We start from the raw sequence: 19,245 nt of genomic DNA on the forward strand, positions 1-19,245 counted from the left end.
CCAATTCTATGGTATTCCTCTCCATGTCTCTTCCGATCTGAAAAAGTAAGCTTGAAATTGAAAAGCCCTAGCAATGGCACTTTTTTAAAGTATAAAATGTATGCGTTAGTATCATAGAAAGTATTTTACTCCTTGGTTTTGCCAGTTCTTCTTCGTAATTTGAAAGAATCATATATTCTGTGTAGTTTGAAGAATGGATGCCCACCTGCCTACATAAATATCTGAATGCCTTATATATATTGCCACGGCTACTCAATTCAATATTTACAGAGCTGCTGAAAAAGTCCATTTGAAAACAAAACTTTTAAAGAATTGTCATCTGTAGTAATTTAAGTCAGTATCAATATTGTCAAATAAAGCAGTATTTTAAATCAGATTTATCTTAGTGTTGTAAACCAGTGGTACCTAAATTAATAAAAATAAAAGTATATTTTATAAAAAATAGCTATCGATCCTACTCATGAAAGTTGAGAAAGAGCTAGAAGGGAAACGCAAAGCAGAATTTGACTGAGTTTGGAGTAGTGCACCAAAGTAAAAAATTCTGGGGGGAGGGAAGGGTAGATTTTTCAGCTCTACTATAGGAGGGAACACAGATCTCTGGTAGTGGGAGTGATGTCAACCTATGCTCCTATTAATTTATAGTCTTATAAACCACTATTTAATCAGTATGAGAGGGGGAAAATAGATTGACTGTCTCAAGTTTTTAATGCATAGACTTCAGTTCTGAGTACATATTCCTTTAAGCAATTAAGGTTTCAAATTAGTAAACTAATTTTTTTTTTAAATCTTATCAATTTGAAAATACTTTTTAAAAAATCAAAACATTTTTCAAAATGGCATTTACATTAAAGTGTGTTACTACTAGTTTCTTATTATTTCTGTTAACCAAAGCTTTTACTATTATTATTTACAGGTATGAATTGGTTTGCCAGTTATCCAACTGCTACTTGTCAATTTTTAATTCACGATTTATTTTTCTATTACTTTTATTTTAATTTTTATTGGGATTAATGGTTTACAGTTTCAAGATTTATTTTTATAAAGTTCATAACCATTAAAAATGTAATTCTAAAGAGTCTAGTGGACAGAAGATCACCCAGTTAAGTGTGGCCCCATCACACACAGGAGCAATTCAGTACTTGAGTAGGGGAGTGATGCTGTGTGACTGACTCCTCACTCTCCTCTCTTCAAATAAAAAGAATTACAACTACAAAAAGAACTACAAAGTTGGCCCAGAGCAAAGGAATTATGCCATATGTGAGGCCTTAGCACTACAATAAATAAGAAATTTAAAAAATGGGGTCTTTTGTAAATTTATTTGATTCTCTATTATCTGGGACTTTTAAAATGTGGTGTTTCTGTTGAAATGTCATTTCATTTTTGTGTTTCTGAAGTTAGTATCTGACTCTATGAGGACTAAATATTTTGCCTTGGTATTCATGACTGCCATTCTAAAATATAATCTATTGTGTAAATTGGAGAGGTGAGGTTGCTACATTCCTTCTAATATTATGGTAGTCATGACTGACTGTATAAATTTTTCTGCTTTTGTATTTTAGGAAAAAGTATTGGGGGTCGTGGCCACAAAATTAGCGACTATTTTGAAGTAAGTTAATTGAGAAATATTTCCAGTTTTTAATGTATTTCTGCAGAGAACTGAAAATTTTTGTTGTGAAATACAAGGTCAATTTTTGATTATCTCCTATGAATATTTAAATGTACATTCACATATGTAAATGACAATTTTAAAGTACATTATCATGTATTTTCTTTAAACAACCTAGCAGGCAGGCAAAGTAAAGTGTTGGTATTTTTAGTTTGTAGATGATTAACTTGAGGATCAAGATGTGAAAGAGCCTACTGAAAGGCAAATTTTAAACAGAAAAGTAAAGAATAAAACTTAAATAGCTTTTAGTTTTTAATTCTTTCAACTGTCAGCATAGGCTTTATTACACCACAGCAACATTTTTGAAATGTTTTTGGAACATAGAGATTTAGTAATGATAAATGTACGAAATCTAGGAGTCCCTGAAAATAATAAAGTGGTAAATTTAATTTCTTACCCAATCATGCTTCTATACAGAAAGACTTTTAGCTATAAGCTTTACATCATAAAACATTAATGACTAAGCACATAACTATAATCTACTCCATTAAATTATTCGTGTTGAGAGTAAAATTTACTGCTAGAGGTATAGTGACATTAATTTTCTTTTCATCCTGCATAATTTTTACTTCTTGGATTTACAGAACTTAAAGTAAAACTTTGTTGACTACTAGCTATGTGCCTTTCTAGTTGAACTCTGTCCGTTGATACTATTTTCATTAAGACTATTAAAGGTAGAATAGATACAAATGAAGACCTGTCTCTTGAATGCCTATTATAATGTGCTAGTTAGATACTATAGATTAAAATAGACCAGGTCTCTAGGCTGCGTGAAGTTGTTCAATGAATACACAGAGAAGGTCCTGTGTATTCATTGTTTGTATTCATTCCTGTGTTGTTGTCATGCCTAATGCCTTCAAGGAAAGTAGGAGCAATATATTGTTTTCCCTGCCCATTCTTGGTACAGAAACATGACAAATAAGTTATGAAGCAAATGAAGTAATTTCTCTTCATATATTATAATGCATTGTCACGATGTAAGTAAGGATCAGTTGTTCATAGATTTTTGTGGTGTTCATGAAAAGGGGCTTAGTCTATATTTTTTAAATTTACTTATTTTTTTATTATAGTCTTTTTAATTTTTATTTTTAAAAAGGAAACACTGACAAAAACCATAGGATAAGAGGGTTTTTTTTTTTTAACATATATATAGTGCCACAGACATTTGGATATTTAACAGATACTGAGAATTATGATTCTGTTTTAAGATGTGTTTACTAATGTGTATGTGTAAATGTGTTGATTCTCAATACCATGTCTAAAATAACTTTTCCCTAAACTCATTTGGTAAGTGGCCCTATCTCCTTTTGTTCTTAGTACCAAGGTGGAAATGGCTCAAGTCCAGTAAGAGGCATACCTCCTGCAATCCGTTCTCCTCAGAATTCACATTCACATTCCACTCCTTCATCTGTAAGTTTTTCCACAAATACTCTTATGTCTAAGAATTATGCATGCTGAATAATTTTTATAATTTGTTTCTTTTAAATAGAGAACTTAACATATTAGTGTTCATTTTAAAAATATAAGATATTTGCTAGGGCTGGGAGACATTATGTACTCACTGGTGCACCTACTTTTTACCATGTGGGAGGACCCAAGTTCAAGCCCCAGAGCCCCACATGGGAGCATCTATATGAGGGAAGCATCACTGATGGAGCAGTGCTGTGGTGTCTGCTCACCAGGAGTGGAGAAATTATGCAGGCCTAGAGACATGGTGAGAAACCTGGTGGCAAACACACAAATAATATTTGCTTTTAACATAAAAGATCTAGTTCCTTCATGTGAACTGTTTTTCTTACTGGATTTTATTTTTTCTTTATTTTGATTCTGTGAAAGTTTAATATCTAGCCAGAAAAGCAGTACTGATGTCAGGAAGCTGGAAAATAGCTTCCCTGAGAAATCATGTGTCTTGCTATGGGCAAGACCCAGCCACGAGAGACATTCTGGTGCTACTGTGTGTCTCTCCCTCACCACCTGAAATTGAAAAAACTAGCAAAGTTGGTCCAGTAACTGTGAAATTCAGCATGTGCAAGATCATGTACTATAATAAGAATAGTGGCAATAGTAAATAGAGGGTTTTCCCAAACCCTTTGTGGTGTGAGGGGTTAAGCCCGGGGCCTCACACATGCAAGGCCTGAGCTCTGCCACAGAGCCACCCCTTCAGTACCTCCCATGTGGTAATCTGGGGGCTGAAACTCAGGTCATGTGCATGACAAAGCTAGCAGACTCCCAGGTGAGCTATCTCATTGACTCAGCTCTTTTCAAGTTTACCTTTTTAAGCATCAAGCTCTTTCTAATGTTTCTACTTTAAAAGTTTTTGGCCTTTTCAGCAGATTGGAAGCATTAAAAAAAAAAAAAAATTAGTGGCATTTGATTGTACGCTCCTGGAGAGCAGGAAGTAGATGGTTGTCTCACTGCACTGTCTGTGAGGGTGATGCTCAGTAAATGCTTGTTGGATAAATGCTGATTGAAAGTTTTAATGTTAGTGTTATGCTTGAATTTACATAGTATCCTAATTTAAAAAATAAGAAATGTTTTGTTACTGCTAAGCCTAAACCTCTTTATTTATTAATGTAAAGATTTTTATTTCTTTTAAGGTTCGACCGAATAGCCCCTCTCCTACTGCATTAGCTTTTGGGGACCACCCTATTTTGCAACCAAAGCAGTTATCCTTTAAAATTACTCAGGTAAATAGTAATGAGCAGTTCTTTGTATAACTTCTAAAGTGCCTTAGATATTGTTATAAAGTAAAATTATACAACAAGAATGTTAACTACTGAAAAAAAAACAAACTTCATCCTTTATAAAGGATGAAACTATGAAATATCCACTCTTCTCTCAGCTTGTCCTTTGTTGCATACCACTTAAATGTTTTTAACAGATTAATAGAAAAGCCATGAAATGCTAGTTCTATTTACTGATTTCTTTTTAGTAGCTAAGTACATATGATCAGAATCTTCATGAAGCTTGTCGTTTGTGGGTATTAAAACTGCTCATTGGGAATTGGGCAGTAGCGCAGCAGACTAAGCACACATGGTGCAAAGCGCAAGGACCTGTGTAAGGATCCCGATTTGAGCCCCCGGCTCCCCACATGCAGGGGGAGTCGCTTCACAAGCAGTGAAGCAGGTCTGCAGGTGTCTGTCTTTCTTGCCCCCCTCTCTGTCTTCCGCTACTCTCTCCATTTCTCTCTGTCCTATCCAACAACAGTGACAATAATGACAACAATAAAAACAAGGGCAACAAAAAAAAGGGAGAAATAAACAAATATTTTAAAAAAACAGCTCACGTTGAGTGCCTGTGTTTATTCATAAATACTACACAGTTAGAAAATTATTTGAAAATTGAATAAACCAGGTATTTCACACTTACCTTTAGTTTGGGTAATAAACACTTTCATTTTAATTTTTAACATTTTTTTAGGGTATTGTGTCAGCATTGGGAGACTGGATTTTTGCATGGTCACTTCAGTTATCTTGCTAATTTCTGTTCCCCTCTCCCTTTTTGGGGGGGCAAAGGCTTTCAAAAAAATAGTGTTGCTTACACAAAGCAGTGCTCACCCTGAATTTTAATGAAGAGTATGTTATTATTCTAAAAAGTTTATAGTCTTTTAAATGTTTTGTCAAAATTTTATAGTGTTAGAAAGAAAGATGTTAGAGCTCACATTATGTGCAAGGGCCCAGGTTCAAATCCCCAGCTCCCATCTATAGAGCAGAAGCTTCATGAGTGGTGTAGCAATGCTGCAGCTGTCTACCTGTCTTTCTCCCTCTCTGTTCTTCCCTTCCCCTGCAATTTTTGTTTCTACCAAAGGAAGGGGGAAAAGGCTGCCAAAAGTGATATATGCATTGTGTAGGCACCAACCCCCTACAATAACCCTGGTGGCATTAAAATATATATATATCATATACACACACACATACATATTTTTGGATGCCCTGTAGATGTGCACATATATTCCACTAATTTCTTAGCTTTTTAGAATCAGTGTAAAAATCTAATTTTATGCTTGTATATACTGATACATGTACAAGTATATATATTTATATAATGGAGATAATAAAATACCTTTCTTTCGTGTAGACTGATCTCACAATGCTGAAATTAGCAGCATTAGAAAGTAATAAAAGCCAAGACCTAGAAAAGAAGGAAGGTCGAATAGATGACTTGCTCAGGGTAAGTGACATGTAACGGGTGGGAAAATAGCTCTTTTCATGTGAATTGAGAAGCATTTGGAGAAATAGGACATTCTTTAATTTTATTTTTTATTTGATCGGTTATCATAGGACATAATCATTTTGTATCTCTCTGGTCCTTTCATTTTGTTAATTTTTAAAGATAATTGATTTTTTTTTATAAACCTAACATTTGGTATTATAGAAGATGAAGTAATTGTTGCAATTCTGAGATTGTTAATGGAAATTTTATTAAAAGACACAGCAAAAAGAGTCATTAGAATGTGAATGGTGTGAAGCAGTGGTTCTTATCTTTTTCTGCTCTTTAGAAGCACCAGAGTGTAAGAGCCATTTTATAAACTCTATCCTGCAGCATCCTGATAAAATTAATGTGATGAAAGGTCTGGGCACTAGTTGTTTTTAAAACTCCTTTGGTCCTTGTTTGTACTAAGCGTTTGTAGACTTGTCAAGCAGTTCATTCATTTCACTGCTGCTTTACTAAGACATTACTGGAACATATATTACTTTACCTTCTCTCAGTTGACATGTTTTTCCTACTTTTTGCTGTTATAAGCATTAAAAACATTTTATTAGTAATTTAATAGTGATTGAAAAGATTTTAAAATTACATGTGTGATCCGGGAGGTGGTACAGTTGATTAAGCATTGAACTCTCAAGCATGAGGATCTGAGTTCAATCTCCAGCAGCACATGTACCAGAGTGATGTCTGGTTCCTTCTCTTTTATCTTTCTCATTAGTAAATAAACATGATTTTTTTTTTTAAAGTAAATAAAATGTGGTCTGGAAGGGAGGTGGTGCAGTGGATAAGGCATTGAACTCTCAAGCATGAGGTCCTGAGTTCAATCCCTGCAATCCCTGGCAATACATATGCCAGAGTGACATCTGGTTCTTTCTTTATCTCCTACCAGTTTTCATAAGTAAATAAATAAAATCTTTAAAAATAAATAGTTGGGCGGTAGCGCAGCAGGTTAAGCACACAGGGTGCAAAGCGCAAGGACCTGTGCAAGCATCCTGGTTAAGGCCCCCGGCTCCCCACCTGCAGGAGAGTCGCTTCATAGGCAGTGAAGCAGGTCTGCAGGTACCTGTCTTTCTATCCCCCTCTCTGCCTTCCCCTTCTCTCTCTATTTCTCTCTGTCCTATCTAACAATGGTGACATCAATAATAACAACAATAAAACAAGGGCAACAAAAAGGGAAAATAAATTTTAAAATTAAGATTATAAATAAATAAATGGAATCACATGGGTTTACTTCCACACTATACCATACACCATGAAAGATCTTTGTAGGGAGTTGGGCAGTAGCACTGCGGGTTAAGTGCACGTGGTGCAAAGCTTAAGGATTGGCAAGGATCTCGGATTGAGCCCCCGGCTCCCCATCTGCAGGGGAGTCCCTTCACAGGTGGTGAAGCAGGTCTGCAGGTGTCCGTCTTTCTCTCCCCCTCTCTGTCTTCCATCCCTCTACATTTCTCTCTGTTCTAACGACAATGACATCAATAACAACAACATAATAACTACAACAACAATGAAAAACAAAAAGGGCAACAAAAAAAATAAATATAAAAAAGTTTTTACAAAAGAAAGTTCTTTGTAAGAACATTCTTTGTACATATTTTATTGGGCAGATGTGAAAGAGTTTCTCTGTGGCATATGCTTAAAAGACATGGACAGGATACAAAGCGTGCACATCTTCACATTAGCTTAAAATGCCTGATTTTTCAAAAAGGTTGAGACAGTCTGCACTCTATCAGAGGTGGGCATAAAGTAATATTATTGCTCATTGACTTTGCCTAGCCTTGTTATTATCAGATTAAAAAAAATTTTTTACCAAGTTGGCATGGATGTAATATGATAACTTCTGTTATGCAGCCACTGGTTATTCCTACCTAGCATCATCAGAAATATTTAAGTATGCCTGTTTCATCTGCGAAGTAACTGATAATCATCTTTGCTCATTGCATTTGTTTTCTAATTAATGCCAGGTCTCTGTTGATCATTCTTTTAGTGTGTTATGCTTTAATTTCTCTTTCCTGCCCGCCCGCCCTCCCTTCCTTCCTTCCTTCCTTCCTTCCTTCCTTTTTAGTTAGTATGAGAGAATGAAGAGTGAGAGAGGATCAGAGTTCTACTCATCTCTGACTTAAGGTGGTATCTTGAATTAAGCCTGTGTGACCTCTGGGCCCTCAGTCTCACAAATCGTGTCGTTTCACAGACTGGGGTACTTCCTCGACCCTTCTGCTTTCTTTATAGCTGAATATGTCTTTTTACTTAGAGTTTGTTTCCTTTATGCCAAATTACTGCTAAAGGTATGCCAAAAACTATTATTTTATAAGTCTCATGATTTGATTCTTTTTCTTTCATAATGATGGTAGTGGAGATTGAACCTAGGACCTCAGAGTCTCAGGCGTGAAAGTCTTTTGTATAATCATTATGCTGTTTACCCAGCCTAATTGGGTTTTTCAGTGTAAATTGTTAATTTCACTGTTTTTTTTTTTATTTCCCCTTTTGTTGCCCTTGTTTTTTATTGTTGTTGGAGTTATTTATGTTGTTATTGATGTCATTGTTGTTGGATAGGACAGAGAGAAATGGAGAGAGGAGGGGAAGACAGAGAGGGGGAGAAAAAGATAGACACCTGCAGACCTTCACCTGCAGGTGGGGAGCCGGGGGCTCGAACTGGGATCCTTATGCTGGTCCTTGCACTTTGTGCCACATGCGCTTAGCTGTGCTACCGCCCGACTCCCTTATTTTAATTTTTTTTAGAATGTGCCATGAAGTTGTGTTTTAAAGTTCTTTTCGTATTCATGACCACTTGTTCAGCTCACTTAATTAAAAACCCACTCTTTGCTGCCGGAAAGCAATCATACAATGTTGCTTCCATATACTAGTGGATCTAATACTGTAGCCCCTACCATGTTTCATGTTAGTGTATTCCTGCATCACAGCTTTTAACAGTTTTGTTTGGCTGTTTGTAACAAAATATAGCCAACAGTACTTTAGATGAAATACAATATTATTTCTTGAGAGAAGAACAAAAGTAGACAACTCAGGTATGATGTCTGCAGTGTCATGTGGGGTCTTGACTTCTGTTTTTCTCCTTTTTTTTTACTTTGTCATGGATTCCCTTTTGAAGGTACAAAATATTTCTTAGTTGTAATTCGATAGCTGTGTTCTTAAATAGATCATAGGAATTGAAATAGCAAGAAGCATGTCTCCGTACAACTTTTCTTGAATAATTCATTGAATAACTTGCATTTTATCTCGTCCACCATTCTTAGCTGCCAGAGGAGTAGAGATGTAACCTTTTAGCTGGGTACATATCAGCTTCTTTTTTTTTTTTTTTTTTACTTGTAATAAAGGAAAATATATTTAGTTGATCATACTTCTTGCAACTTTATATTAAAACTTGATTGCAGTTAAATAGATAATCCCTCATTTTGGCAACTTTTGGTAGTTTTAGAGAAACATTAGAATCTGTTTCTCAGGTGTTACACCGTTTGCAGGAGTTTTGTTTGAATTGCAGCTAACAGTGAGGGTCTGTTTAACAGTGAGGGTCTGTTGATGCTAAATGACATGTTCCTCTGAAAATGTTTTTATTTTACCTTTTATTTTGAAAATCTTACTTTCTTTTTCTCAAATATATATATGGTTTTTGTCTTTTAAATTGGAACACTGCTCAGTTCAGCTCAGCTCAGCTCAGGCTTATGGTGGTATGGGGAATTGAACCTGGGACTATGGAGCCCCAAGCTTGACTGTTTGCATAGTCATTATGCTATCTACCCCCACCTCAATCAATTTTATTTCTAACTAGAACTGCTCAGTTCTGGCTTTTGGCGACACTCAAATTTAAGCCTGGGGCCTCAGAGCATAAAAGTCTTTTTTTTTTTTCCTTTATTTTTTATTTGTTAATTATTTTTTTTAAATCTCTGGTGTATTTTTTTGTATTTTTTCCTTTATTGGGGGATTAATGTTTTACAGTCTCCAGTAAATACAATAGTTTGTACATGCATAACATTTCTCAGTTTTCCATATAACAATACAACCCCCACTAGGTCCTCTGTCATCCTGTTATAGGATCTGTACTCTTCCCCCACCCACCCCAGAGTCTTTCACTTGGGTGCAGTGCACCAACTCCAGTCTGGGTTCTGCTTAGTGTTTTCTCTTCTGATCTTGTTTCTCAACTTCTGTCGTTGAGTGAGATCACTCCATATTCATCCTTCTGTTTCTGACTTATTTCACTTAACATGATTTCTTCAAGCTCCATCCAAGATGGGCTGAAAACAGTGAAATCACCATTTTTAATACCTGAGTAATATTAGACCATAAAAGTCTTTTGCGTAACCATTATGCTATCTCCCTAGTGGAGAAGCAATTTTATTTGGCATGTCGTTTTAGATTACAATTTATTCTAGAATTTACAGTATTCTGCCACGGTCTTCTGACATTTACCATGATTTGCCTAGGCCTGTGGTTCTCAAAGATCAAAAGCATCTTCATTACTATGGGATATTAGAATTGAGTTTTCATGCTCCATCCTAGAACTTCTCAGAACACATGAAAGTGTAGGTGCCTGCGTGCCAAAAAGTCTTCCAGGTTATTGCTAATTAGATTTATCTCCTGGGCTTAACTAAAAACAAAACAAAGAACAATAAAAACAAAACAAAAAAACTCACCTACCAAATTGCTAGAGTGTGCATCTCTCTGAAAGTACTGGTGGATGGAGGACAGGGAAGGTACCCTATTTGCAAGAAACATCCTGGATATAATACTGGATTGGAAACTACAGTGTCACCTACAAGTTTAATTGTGAAATAACTTTTATTGGTTACAAGAAATGGAAGAAAATTCACATTTATTTTTAAGTGTTACTTTACTTGCTATATTTCAGTTACTTTTAAATTAGGTAAATGATGTTTTCCTTATTTTAGAAATAAGAATACTAAACTAATGTTTATGTACATTACATAATTTAGCCAAGTTTACATGCATCTGAGTGTGGATTTGAACATAGGAAATTTGTGTATGAATTCTACACAGGGAGTTGGGCAGTAGCGTTGCAGGTTAAGCGCACGTGGCACAAAGTAAGGACTGGCAGAAGGATCCCAGTTCAAGCCCCCAGCTCCCCACCTGCAAGGTAGTTGCTTCACAACCAGTGAAGCAGGTCTGCAGGTGTCTATCTTTCTCTCCCCCTCTGTCTTCCCCTCCTCTCTCCATTTCTCTCTGTCCTATCCAACGACATCATCAATAATAACTACAACAATAAAACAACAAGCGCAACAAAAGGGAATGAATAAATAAATAAATACTTTTTTTAAAAAAAAATTCTACTACACAGTTAATAAGCAGTGTTTAATAACACCCCATTGTAAAAAATATTTCTCTTGTTTTGCCATACTTAATCTTGTTAATTCCTTCATTTTGTGTCATTTACTCAAAACATTTAAAAATATTCCTAAGCGTCTCATAAATACAAATTCTTAGTCGTTTTTCATTTATGTTATAGGCTAACTGTGATCTCAGAAGACAAATAGATGAACAACAAAAATTACTTGAAAAATATAAAGAGCGATTAAATAAGTGCATCTCAATGAGCAAGAAACTGCTCATTGAAAAGGTAATTAAGAGTTTAGTAAATTTTCCCTCCTTTTCATTAGTCCCCTTTTCCTTATACACTTAAAAATTAAGTGAGTAAAATTGTGTGATTTTTTTTTTTCTTCCTCTTTTTCAGAGTACACAAGAAAAACTGTCAAGCAGAGAGAAGAGTATGCAAGACAGATTACGCCTTGGGCACTTTACAACAGTTAGACACGGTGCTTCATTTACTGAACAATGGACAGATGGTTTTGCATTTCAGAATCTTGTGAAGTTAGTCATTCTTACATTTAAGAACATTTAGGTTCCTAATTCCTTTCGGTTCCTAATATTTTCTAAGACTTTACATTTAGAATTATGTTATATGTCTACTCTTTACCACTAGTTGAAATCATAGAATTCAGTATATTTTCAGGGAAAATGGATAAAAGGAATTTTATTCTGTCCTTTTTGGTGTATTACACATGATTTTCCAAAATACAAAATGACCTTCATGGGAAGAAAAACAAGTTTCATTGGAAGATTGGTATTTATGACTATATATCATGTGATTTTTCTACTTTCTTTCTGACTCCTTTATCCCTATTTCAGTTTTCTATTTAGTATATGACTTCTCTCTATTCCTATGGAAAAAACAGAATTTTTTTCCCTCCCTTCCCTCAGATACAAAGAAATCATGAATCAGTTGAAATGAACATATGACGTTAGCATTTCTGAGATGAAGTGTAAAACAAATCCCTCCTATCATATTTTTAAAATATTTTTATTTATTATTATTATTATTGGATAGAGACAAAAATTGAAAGAGGGGGGCAATAGAGAGAAAGAGAGACACCTGCAGCCCTGCTTCACCACTCATGAAGCTTTCCCCCTGCAGGTGGGGACCAGGGGCTTGAACCTGGGTCCTTGTGCACTATAATGTGTGCGCTTAACCAGGTTAAGTGCCACTGCCTGGCCCCTACTGCTGTGATATTTTTACAATAGTTTTAATTATGAGAACTGTACTGGCTATCATGGTTATAGTGGTGGGAGGGTCATAGGACTTGAATGGGTTTAATTATGAGAACTGTACTGGCTATCATGGTTATAGTGGTGGGAGGGTCATAGGACTTGAATGGGTTTGATGTTGATTGTCCTTGTAATCTTATTGTAACTTTATAATCTTGTGAACCATTTGATTAAACGCCTAATAAAGAAATATCTCCTTCTTATAGTTTTTGTAAGAGAAGTGGTATTAGTGTTTAAAACTAGTGACCTTTGGGTTCTTGAATAGCAAGCACAAATATTTTTACTTTTATTACTTACTTCTCAACACCATGATCAGCCCCCCCCCACCCCCCAGTTTTTGGCAGATACTGACAAACTGCATGTATAAAATACCCCGTACTGAACTCTTAATTTTTTAATAGCTCATGTATTTCATTCACTGGTTATGTATTTAATACCTAGTATGTGCCCATCATTGGATTAAAATCACTGGGGCTAAAATGAAACGTAGAGATATTTTTCACAAGGGTAGCACCATAAGATCATAATATATGGTCTTAGTGTGTGATTTTTCGTGTTTATTAATATATTTTCATAGCTTTAACTGTGAAATATAATGGAAAGTTAATAAGGTTTTCTTTTTCTTTGTTTCAACAGGCAACAAGAATGGGTAAATCAACAAAGGGAAGACATAGAAAGGCAAAGGAAACTTCTAGCCAAACGCAAACCTCCCACAGCTAATAATTCTCAGGCACTCTCTACTAATTCTGAACCAAAACAAAGGAAAAACAAAGCTGTCAATGGAGCAGAAAATGATCCTTTTGTTAGACCAAATTTACCACAACTGTAAGCCTCCATTTTTATTATTTTTAAAACTGTTAGTGATTAGCATTAATGTTAAGAGTGGATGTTATTTGTAATTTAATATTTAAAGAGTAAAAATAGTCATAGCTTGGAAGAATGGCAATAATGGAAATTTACCTCTAAATTGATAATAAGCTTCAAATGTCTTTGACCTTAAAGAGTGAAGATTATGTAGCTACAGGGAGTTGTCCCCATTTCATGTCTGCATGATAGAATCAGTTTTGATTATTCTAATTCATTCTTCCCATCAGTATTCTTCCCCTCCCCCCTGCTATCTTTCGAAGTCTATAAAATCCACTTCCTCCTTCCAGCCTTTCCTAATTTTGAAGGGCTGCTATAAATTGAAGATAAAGCATCTGCTTATCAATATTTTCAGCTTAGTGTATTATTTGCTCTTTGTAAATTAGCAAACATATTGCTGATAAAGGAGGTGGATGAGTGGGTGTGTAGATAGAAGAATGTATATGTTAGCTTTAACTCGAACCCCATGACACAATTTTAATTCAAGTTACTGCAATCTCTTTAATTGTATGATTTTTAGGCCCCTCCATTTAGCTTTGATCTAGTCCTACAATTCACTTTAATTTGTTTGTTTATGTATTTATCATCACTGAGACTCAGTGCTTGCAAGACAACACCACTTCTGGTGGCCATTGTTTCTTTTCTTTTTTTTCCTATTAAAGACAGAAATGGGGGGGGGCAGGCAGTGCATGAGTGCCACCTGTGTCACTGCTTCATCCTGCAGGTGGGGACCAGGGGCTTGAACCCACATCTTCATGCATGCAATGTGTGTGTTCTACTGGGTACGCTACTGCCTGGCTCCTCTACTGCCTGGCTCCTCCCGTACGTTTTTACATTGAAGTCAGGGTTATTTATTTAAGACTTACTTATTTATTGAGGAGAGTGAAAACAAACAAGCCAGAGCATTGCTCTGGTATATATGTTGCTAGGGTTCAACCTTGGGACTTCAGGCTTGCAAGTTCAGTGCATACCCACTGTACAACCTCCCAGACCACGTAGTCATTTTTTTAAATTCTTTTTTGTTATTGTCACCAAGGTTATTACTGGGGCATAGTGCCAGCACTACACATCCATCACTCCAGGTGGCCATTTCTCCCCTTTTTTGTTTCTTCTTCCTATTTTATTTGATAGGACAGAGACATTGAGAGAAGAGAGGGAGACAGAAAGGAAGAATCATACCCGCAGACCTGTTCCACCATTTGTGAAGCATCCTCCTTGCAGGTGGGGAGCAGGGGCTCAAACCTGAGTCCTTGCACATGATAATGTGTGTACTCAACTAGGTGTGCCACCTTCCGGGCCTCCCCAGAGAGTCATTTTTTTAAAAAAATATTTTATTTTATTTATTTATTCCCTTTTGTTGCCCTTGTTGTTTTATTGTTGTAGTTATTATTGTTGTTGTCGTCGTTGTTGGATAGGACAGAGAGAAACGGAGAGAGGAGGGGAAGACAGAGAGGGGAGAGAAAGATAGACACCTGCAGACCTGCTTCACCACCTGTGAAGCGACTCCCCTGCAGGTGGGGAGCCGGGGTTCGAACCGGGATCCTTATGCTGGTCCTTGTGCTTTGCGCCACCTGCGCTTAACCCACTGTGCTACAGCCCGACTCCCTTTAATAAAAATTTTAATAAATTTTAATAAAAATGACTCTCTGGGGAGTCGGGCTGTAGCGCAGCAGGTTAAGCGCAGGTGGCGCAAAGCACAAGGACCGGCATAAACATCCCGGTTTGAACCCCGGCTCCCCACCTGCAGGGAAGTCGCTTCACAGGCGGTGAAGCAGGTCTGCAGGTGTCTATCTTTCTCTCCTCCTCTCTGCCTTCCCCTCCTCTCTCCATTTCTCTCTGTCCTATCCAATAACGACTACAACAATAAAACAAGGGCAATGAAAGGGAATAAATAAAATAAATATTAAAAAATATAAATAAATAATAAATAAATTAAAATTATTAAAATTATCTTCTAAGATAATTCATTTGTCCCTTTTGTTATGATTCCTTCTGACTTCTCTAGCCTCATCTTTTGCTGTTGATCAGTGTTTCCCCCTCATTGCCATAATTTCTATTCATCTTTTTAATCCCCCAACATACTAATTCTCTCATTTTTTATTTATTTTATTTATTATTATTTTGTTGTTGTTGGTAGAGACAGAATTGACAAGGGAGGATGAGAGAGACACCTGTAATACTGCTTTACTGCTCATGAAGCTTCCCCCTTGCAAGTGAGGACTGGGTGCTTGAATCAGGGGTCTTTATACCTGATAACTTATGCACCCTAGCAAGTGTGCCATTATCCAGCCCCTGTAGTTTCTCTTCTGAAAACTTTTCTTTGACCTCTGAAGAATAAGAATTCATTTTCCCCAGAAATAATAAATTCTGTAGTATAAGTTGTCTCTTCAGTGATAGCACCACCACTCACTCAATCAGTGACGCTGGAAACATCTTTGATATTTTTCTTTGCCTAGTTCTTCCTATTTTCATGACTTTTTAAATTTTTATTCTTGTTGTTTTTAGAGACAGAGAGACATTGAAAGATACCACCACACCAGACTTCCTTCAGTGCAGCGGGGGTGAGACTCCAGCCTGGGTCACACACATGTCAGAGTAGCACACTATATAACTTAACTGTTTTGCTGGCCCCTTTCTTGACTTACTTTTTCTTTTTCTTTTTAGAAAAAGTGGATCACCTTTTATTTCATTTTCCATTTTTTATTTGTGATTAGTAGTGGGTCCCAGTATTTTAAGATTATAATGTATAGCTGCTCCACACCACAGCCACCACCAGAGTTCTGTGTAGCCAGCCTCCCATCTTCTACCTTTCATGACTTTTTTAGTTTATCCTTTATTATCAATATCTCCAGAGAGGTCCATGTCTCTTTTTAAAAATACATTTAATAAGTAAATATACATTAATAATTATGTGTCAGTATAGATCAATAATTAAATATATAACTATATAGTTTCTTAAATGTCTCATTGTTACTTTTATGTTTAGTATTTTTTTAGTTCTCTCCAGTTTCCCTCAATTTAGGTGCCCACTAGTCATGAGTACACGTGCCTGACTGTTGTAGCTTATAATCTCACTGTTATGTCTCCAGCCTGCAACTCATAGTTCCTGGCATATGCAAAGTGTTCAGTAAATAGAATTATTGTTTGCTTTATCCACAACGTCCACAGATATCAAAATCTCTGCTTGAGTTCGTCAGTATTTTAATAGCAGGGTATTTGCATTTAACTTATGCACATCCTTCTGTATATATTAAATCACCTTTAAAGTTCTTATAGTACTGGGGCCAGGTTAAACACATACACCTGGTTAAACACATACACTTCAGTGCATAAGGACCTGGGTTCAAGCTCCTGATCCCCACCTGCAGGGGGAAAGCCTCACAACTGGCGAAGGAGGACTGCAGGTATCTTTCTGTCTCTCCCATCCCTCTCAATTCAATTTCTCTCAGTCTCTAACGAAAAAAACCAAATTCTTACAGTACCTATACAGTATATATATATTATGTATCTACTATATTGTTTAGGGAATAGTAACAAGAAAAAAAAATGTCTGTGTATGTTGCATACAGACCATCATCATAACAGTATATATGTAAACTTGATAGACTCTGGATGTCGAAATAGGGTTATAATGGAAGGCCAACTGTACTAAATGACAGTACAGAAGCACTTTCCACGTTTTCCTTCTCAGTAGATTATTTTTCCATTTGTCACAATGTTTTGCTTCCTGCTTATCTTCACAATGCTAACAACCCTAACTGTAGTTTGATTATTGGCTTGCCTCCTTTCCATTCTGTTCTATTACTTATGTTGACTTAAAACTAACTCTCAGGTAATAATACTTGGAGTAGCAAATGAAATTATTCTATTATATCATAACTTGCTGGTCTGAAAATAACTTAATTTTGCTTCTTTGAAATATTTTTACTGGTTTTAGAGTTTTAGGTTAGTAGTAATTTGAAGTTATTTATTTTTTACTGTCTTTTTTTCCCCATTTTATTGGGGAGTTAATGGTTTACAGTATAGTTCTTGACACATGGGTATAGTTTCTCAGGTCCTTATGATAGTTGTCTGCAAAACACTCTCACCCCAAACTGAGTTCCTTTCCCATTATCATGCACCAGGACCTCCCAAACCCTCCACCACTTCCCTACCCCTCCTTCCCCTGAGTGTTTTGTTTTTGGACAATATACTACATCCAGTCCCAAGTTTTACTTTGTGTTTTCCTTTTCTCTTTTTGATTCTTAAATTATACTGAAGAGTGAGATCATCTGATAATCCTGCTCTTTTTGACTTATCTCACTTAACATGATTCCTTCAGGTTTTATCCAAGATGATTCATCATTTAACAGCTGCATGGCATCCCATTTCGTATATATACCACAACTTTCTAAGTCACTCATCTGTTGTTGAATATCTCAGTTGCTTCCTATTTGGGACTATTACAGTCTTCATGACTATGGATATAGGTGTACATAGATCTCTTTGGATGGGTGTCTTTGTTTCCTTTGGACATATTTCCAGAATAGGAATAGCTAAGTCAAGGATAGGTCTATTCCTAGTGTTTGGTGAGTTCCCAGACTCTACAGGGGTTAAGCAAATTCACGTTCCCACTAGCACTATAAGAAGAGTTTATTCATCCATCCTTTCCCCACTCTCAGCATCTCCAACAGTTCATATTTCTGTCTTTTCTAATGTATGGCATTCCTAGAGGTATAAAGTGTCCTCTCTCTCTCTCTCTCTCATTTGTTTTTACTTTGATAGATGGACTTTTTTCCCAATTTTTTATTTGTGATTAACAGTGGGTTACAGGATTGTAAGATTACGGTGTATAGTTCCATGCCACAACCACCACCAAATTCTGTGTCCCCACCATCCCACTTCCCAGTGTAACCACCATAGTTCTAACAAGTTTTAGAAATAGTTTGCGGGAGTCAGGCGGTAGTGAGTGGCTTAAGCGCACATGGTGCAAAGCGCAAGGACCGGCATAAGGATCCCGGTTCGAGCCCCCAGCTCCCTACCTGCAGGGGAGTCACTTCATAGGTGGAGAAGCAAGTCTGCAGGTGTCTATCTTTCTCTCCCCCTCTGTCTTCCCCTCCTCTCTCCATTTCTCTCTGTCATATCTAACAATGATGACATCAATAACAACAACAATAATAACTACAACAACAAGGGCAACAAAAGGGAAAATAAATATAAAAAAAAGATATAGTTTGCTTCTGGGCAGGGTAGATAGTTTAATGGTTATGCAAAAAAACGCATACCTGAGCCTCCAAAGGCTCAGGTTCAGTCCCCCACACCACCATAAACCAGAGCTGATCAGTGCTCTGGTAAAAAAATAATAATAAAAAGAAAAAGAAATAGTTTGCTTCTGTTTTGATTTGCAACTTCATGTACATCAGTTCTCTAGATTTCACACATGAGTGAAACTTATCTGGTAGTTGTCATTCATCTCTTTGTTTTACTAAGTAGAATCATCTCTGGCTCTATCTATTTCGTCCCCAAGGACACAATATTATATATATTTTTTGTATTGCAGCATAGTATTCTATGGGATATGTATCCCATAACTTCTTTGGCTAATCATCTGTTTATAGGCATTTTGGTTATTGTGAATAATGCAGCTATGGACATAGTGGTACATCTGCCCCTTCTAATTAGCATTTGAGTATCGTTTGGATAAATACCTACTAATGGTATTGCTGGGTCATATGGTAATTCCATTTTTATTTGTTTAAGGACTCTTATCTAGTTTTCCAAAGGATCTGTACCAGTCTGAATTCCTACCAGCTGCGTAGCAGAGTTCCTTTTTCTCCACAACCTTGCCAACACCTGTCACTTCCTGTTTTGTTGATGTAGGCTGTTCTCACATGTGTGAGATGCATTATCATTTGGTATGAATTGAGAGGAGCATGCAGGAAAGTGAGCCCCAC

General features: G+C 36.4%; 1 protein-coding gene across 2 annotated transcripts in view; it reads left to right on the plus strand.

Moving 5' to 3' along the window:
• TLK1 (tousled like kinase 1) overlaps nt 1–19,245 on the plus strand; it is a 117,319-nt gene that overhangs the window by 69,121 nt on the left and 28,953 nt on the right. For both annotated transcript variants that reach the window (XM_007534537.2, XM_060177719.1), the window contains 7 exons: nt 1,560–1,606; nt 2,984–3,076; nt 4,264–4,353; nt 5,744–5,836; nt 11,352–11,462; nt 11,577–11,713; nt 13,085–13,273. In XM_007534537.2, the coding sequence (XP_007534599.1) occupies nt 1,560–1,606; nt 2,984–3,076; nt 4,264–4,353; nt 5,744–5,836; nt 11,352–11,462; nt 11,577–11,713; nt 13,085–13,273 (760 nt within the window). The remainder of the gene's footprint in view (nt 1–1,559; nt 1,607–2,983; nt 3,077–4,263; nt 4,354–5,743; nt 5,837–11,351; nt 11,463–11,576; nt 11,714–13,084; nt 13,274–19,245) is intronic.

This window comes from Erinaceus europaeus, chromosome 18 (assembly GCF_950295315.1).
Source record: "Erinaceus europaeus chromosome 18, mEriEur2.1, whole genome shotgun sequence".
Lineage (NCBI taxonomy): Eukaryota > Metazoa > Chordata > Mammalia > Eulipotyphla > Erinaceidae > Erinaceus > Erinaceus europaeus.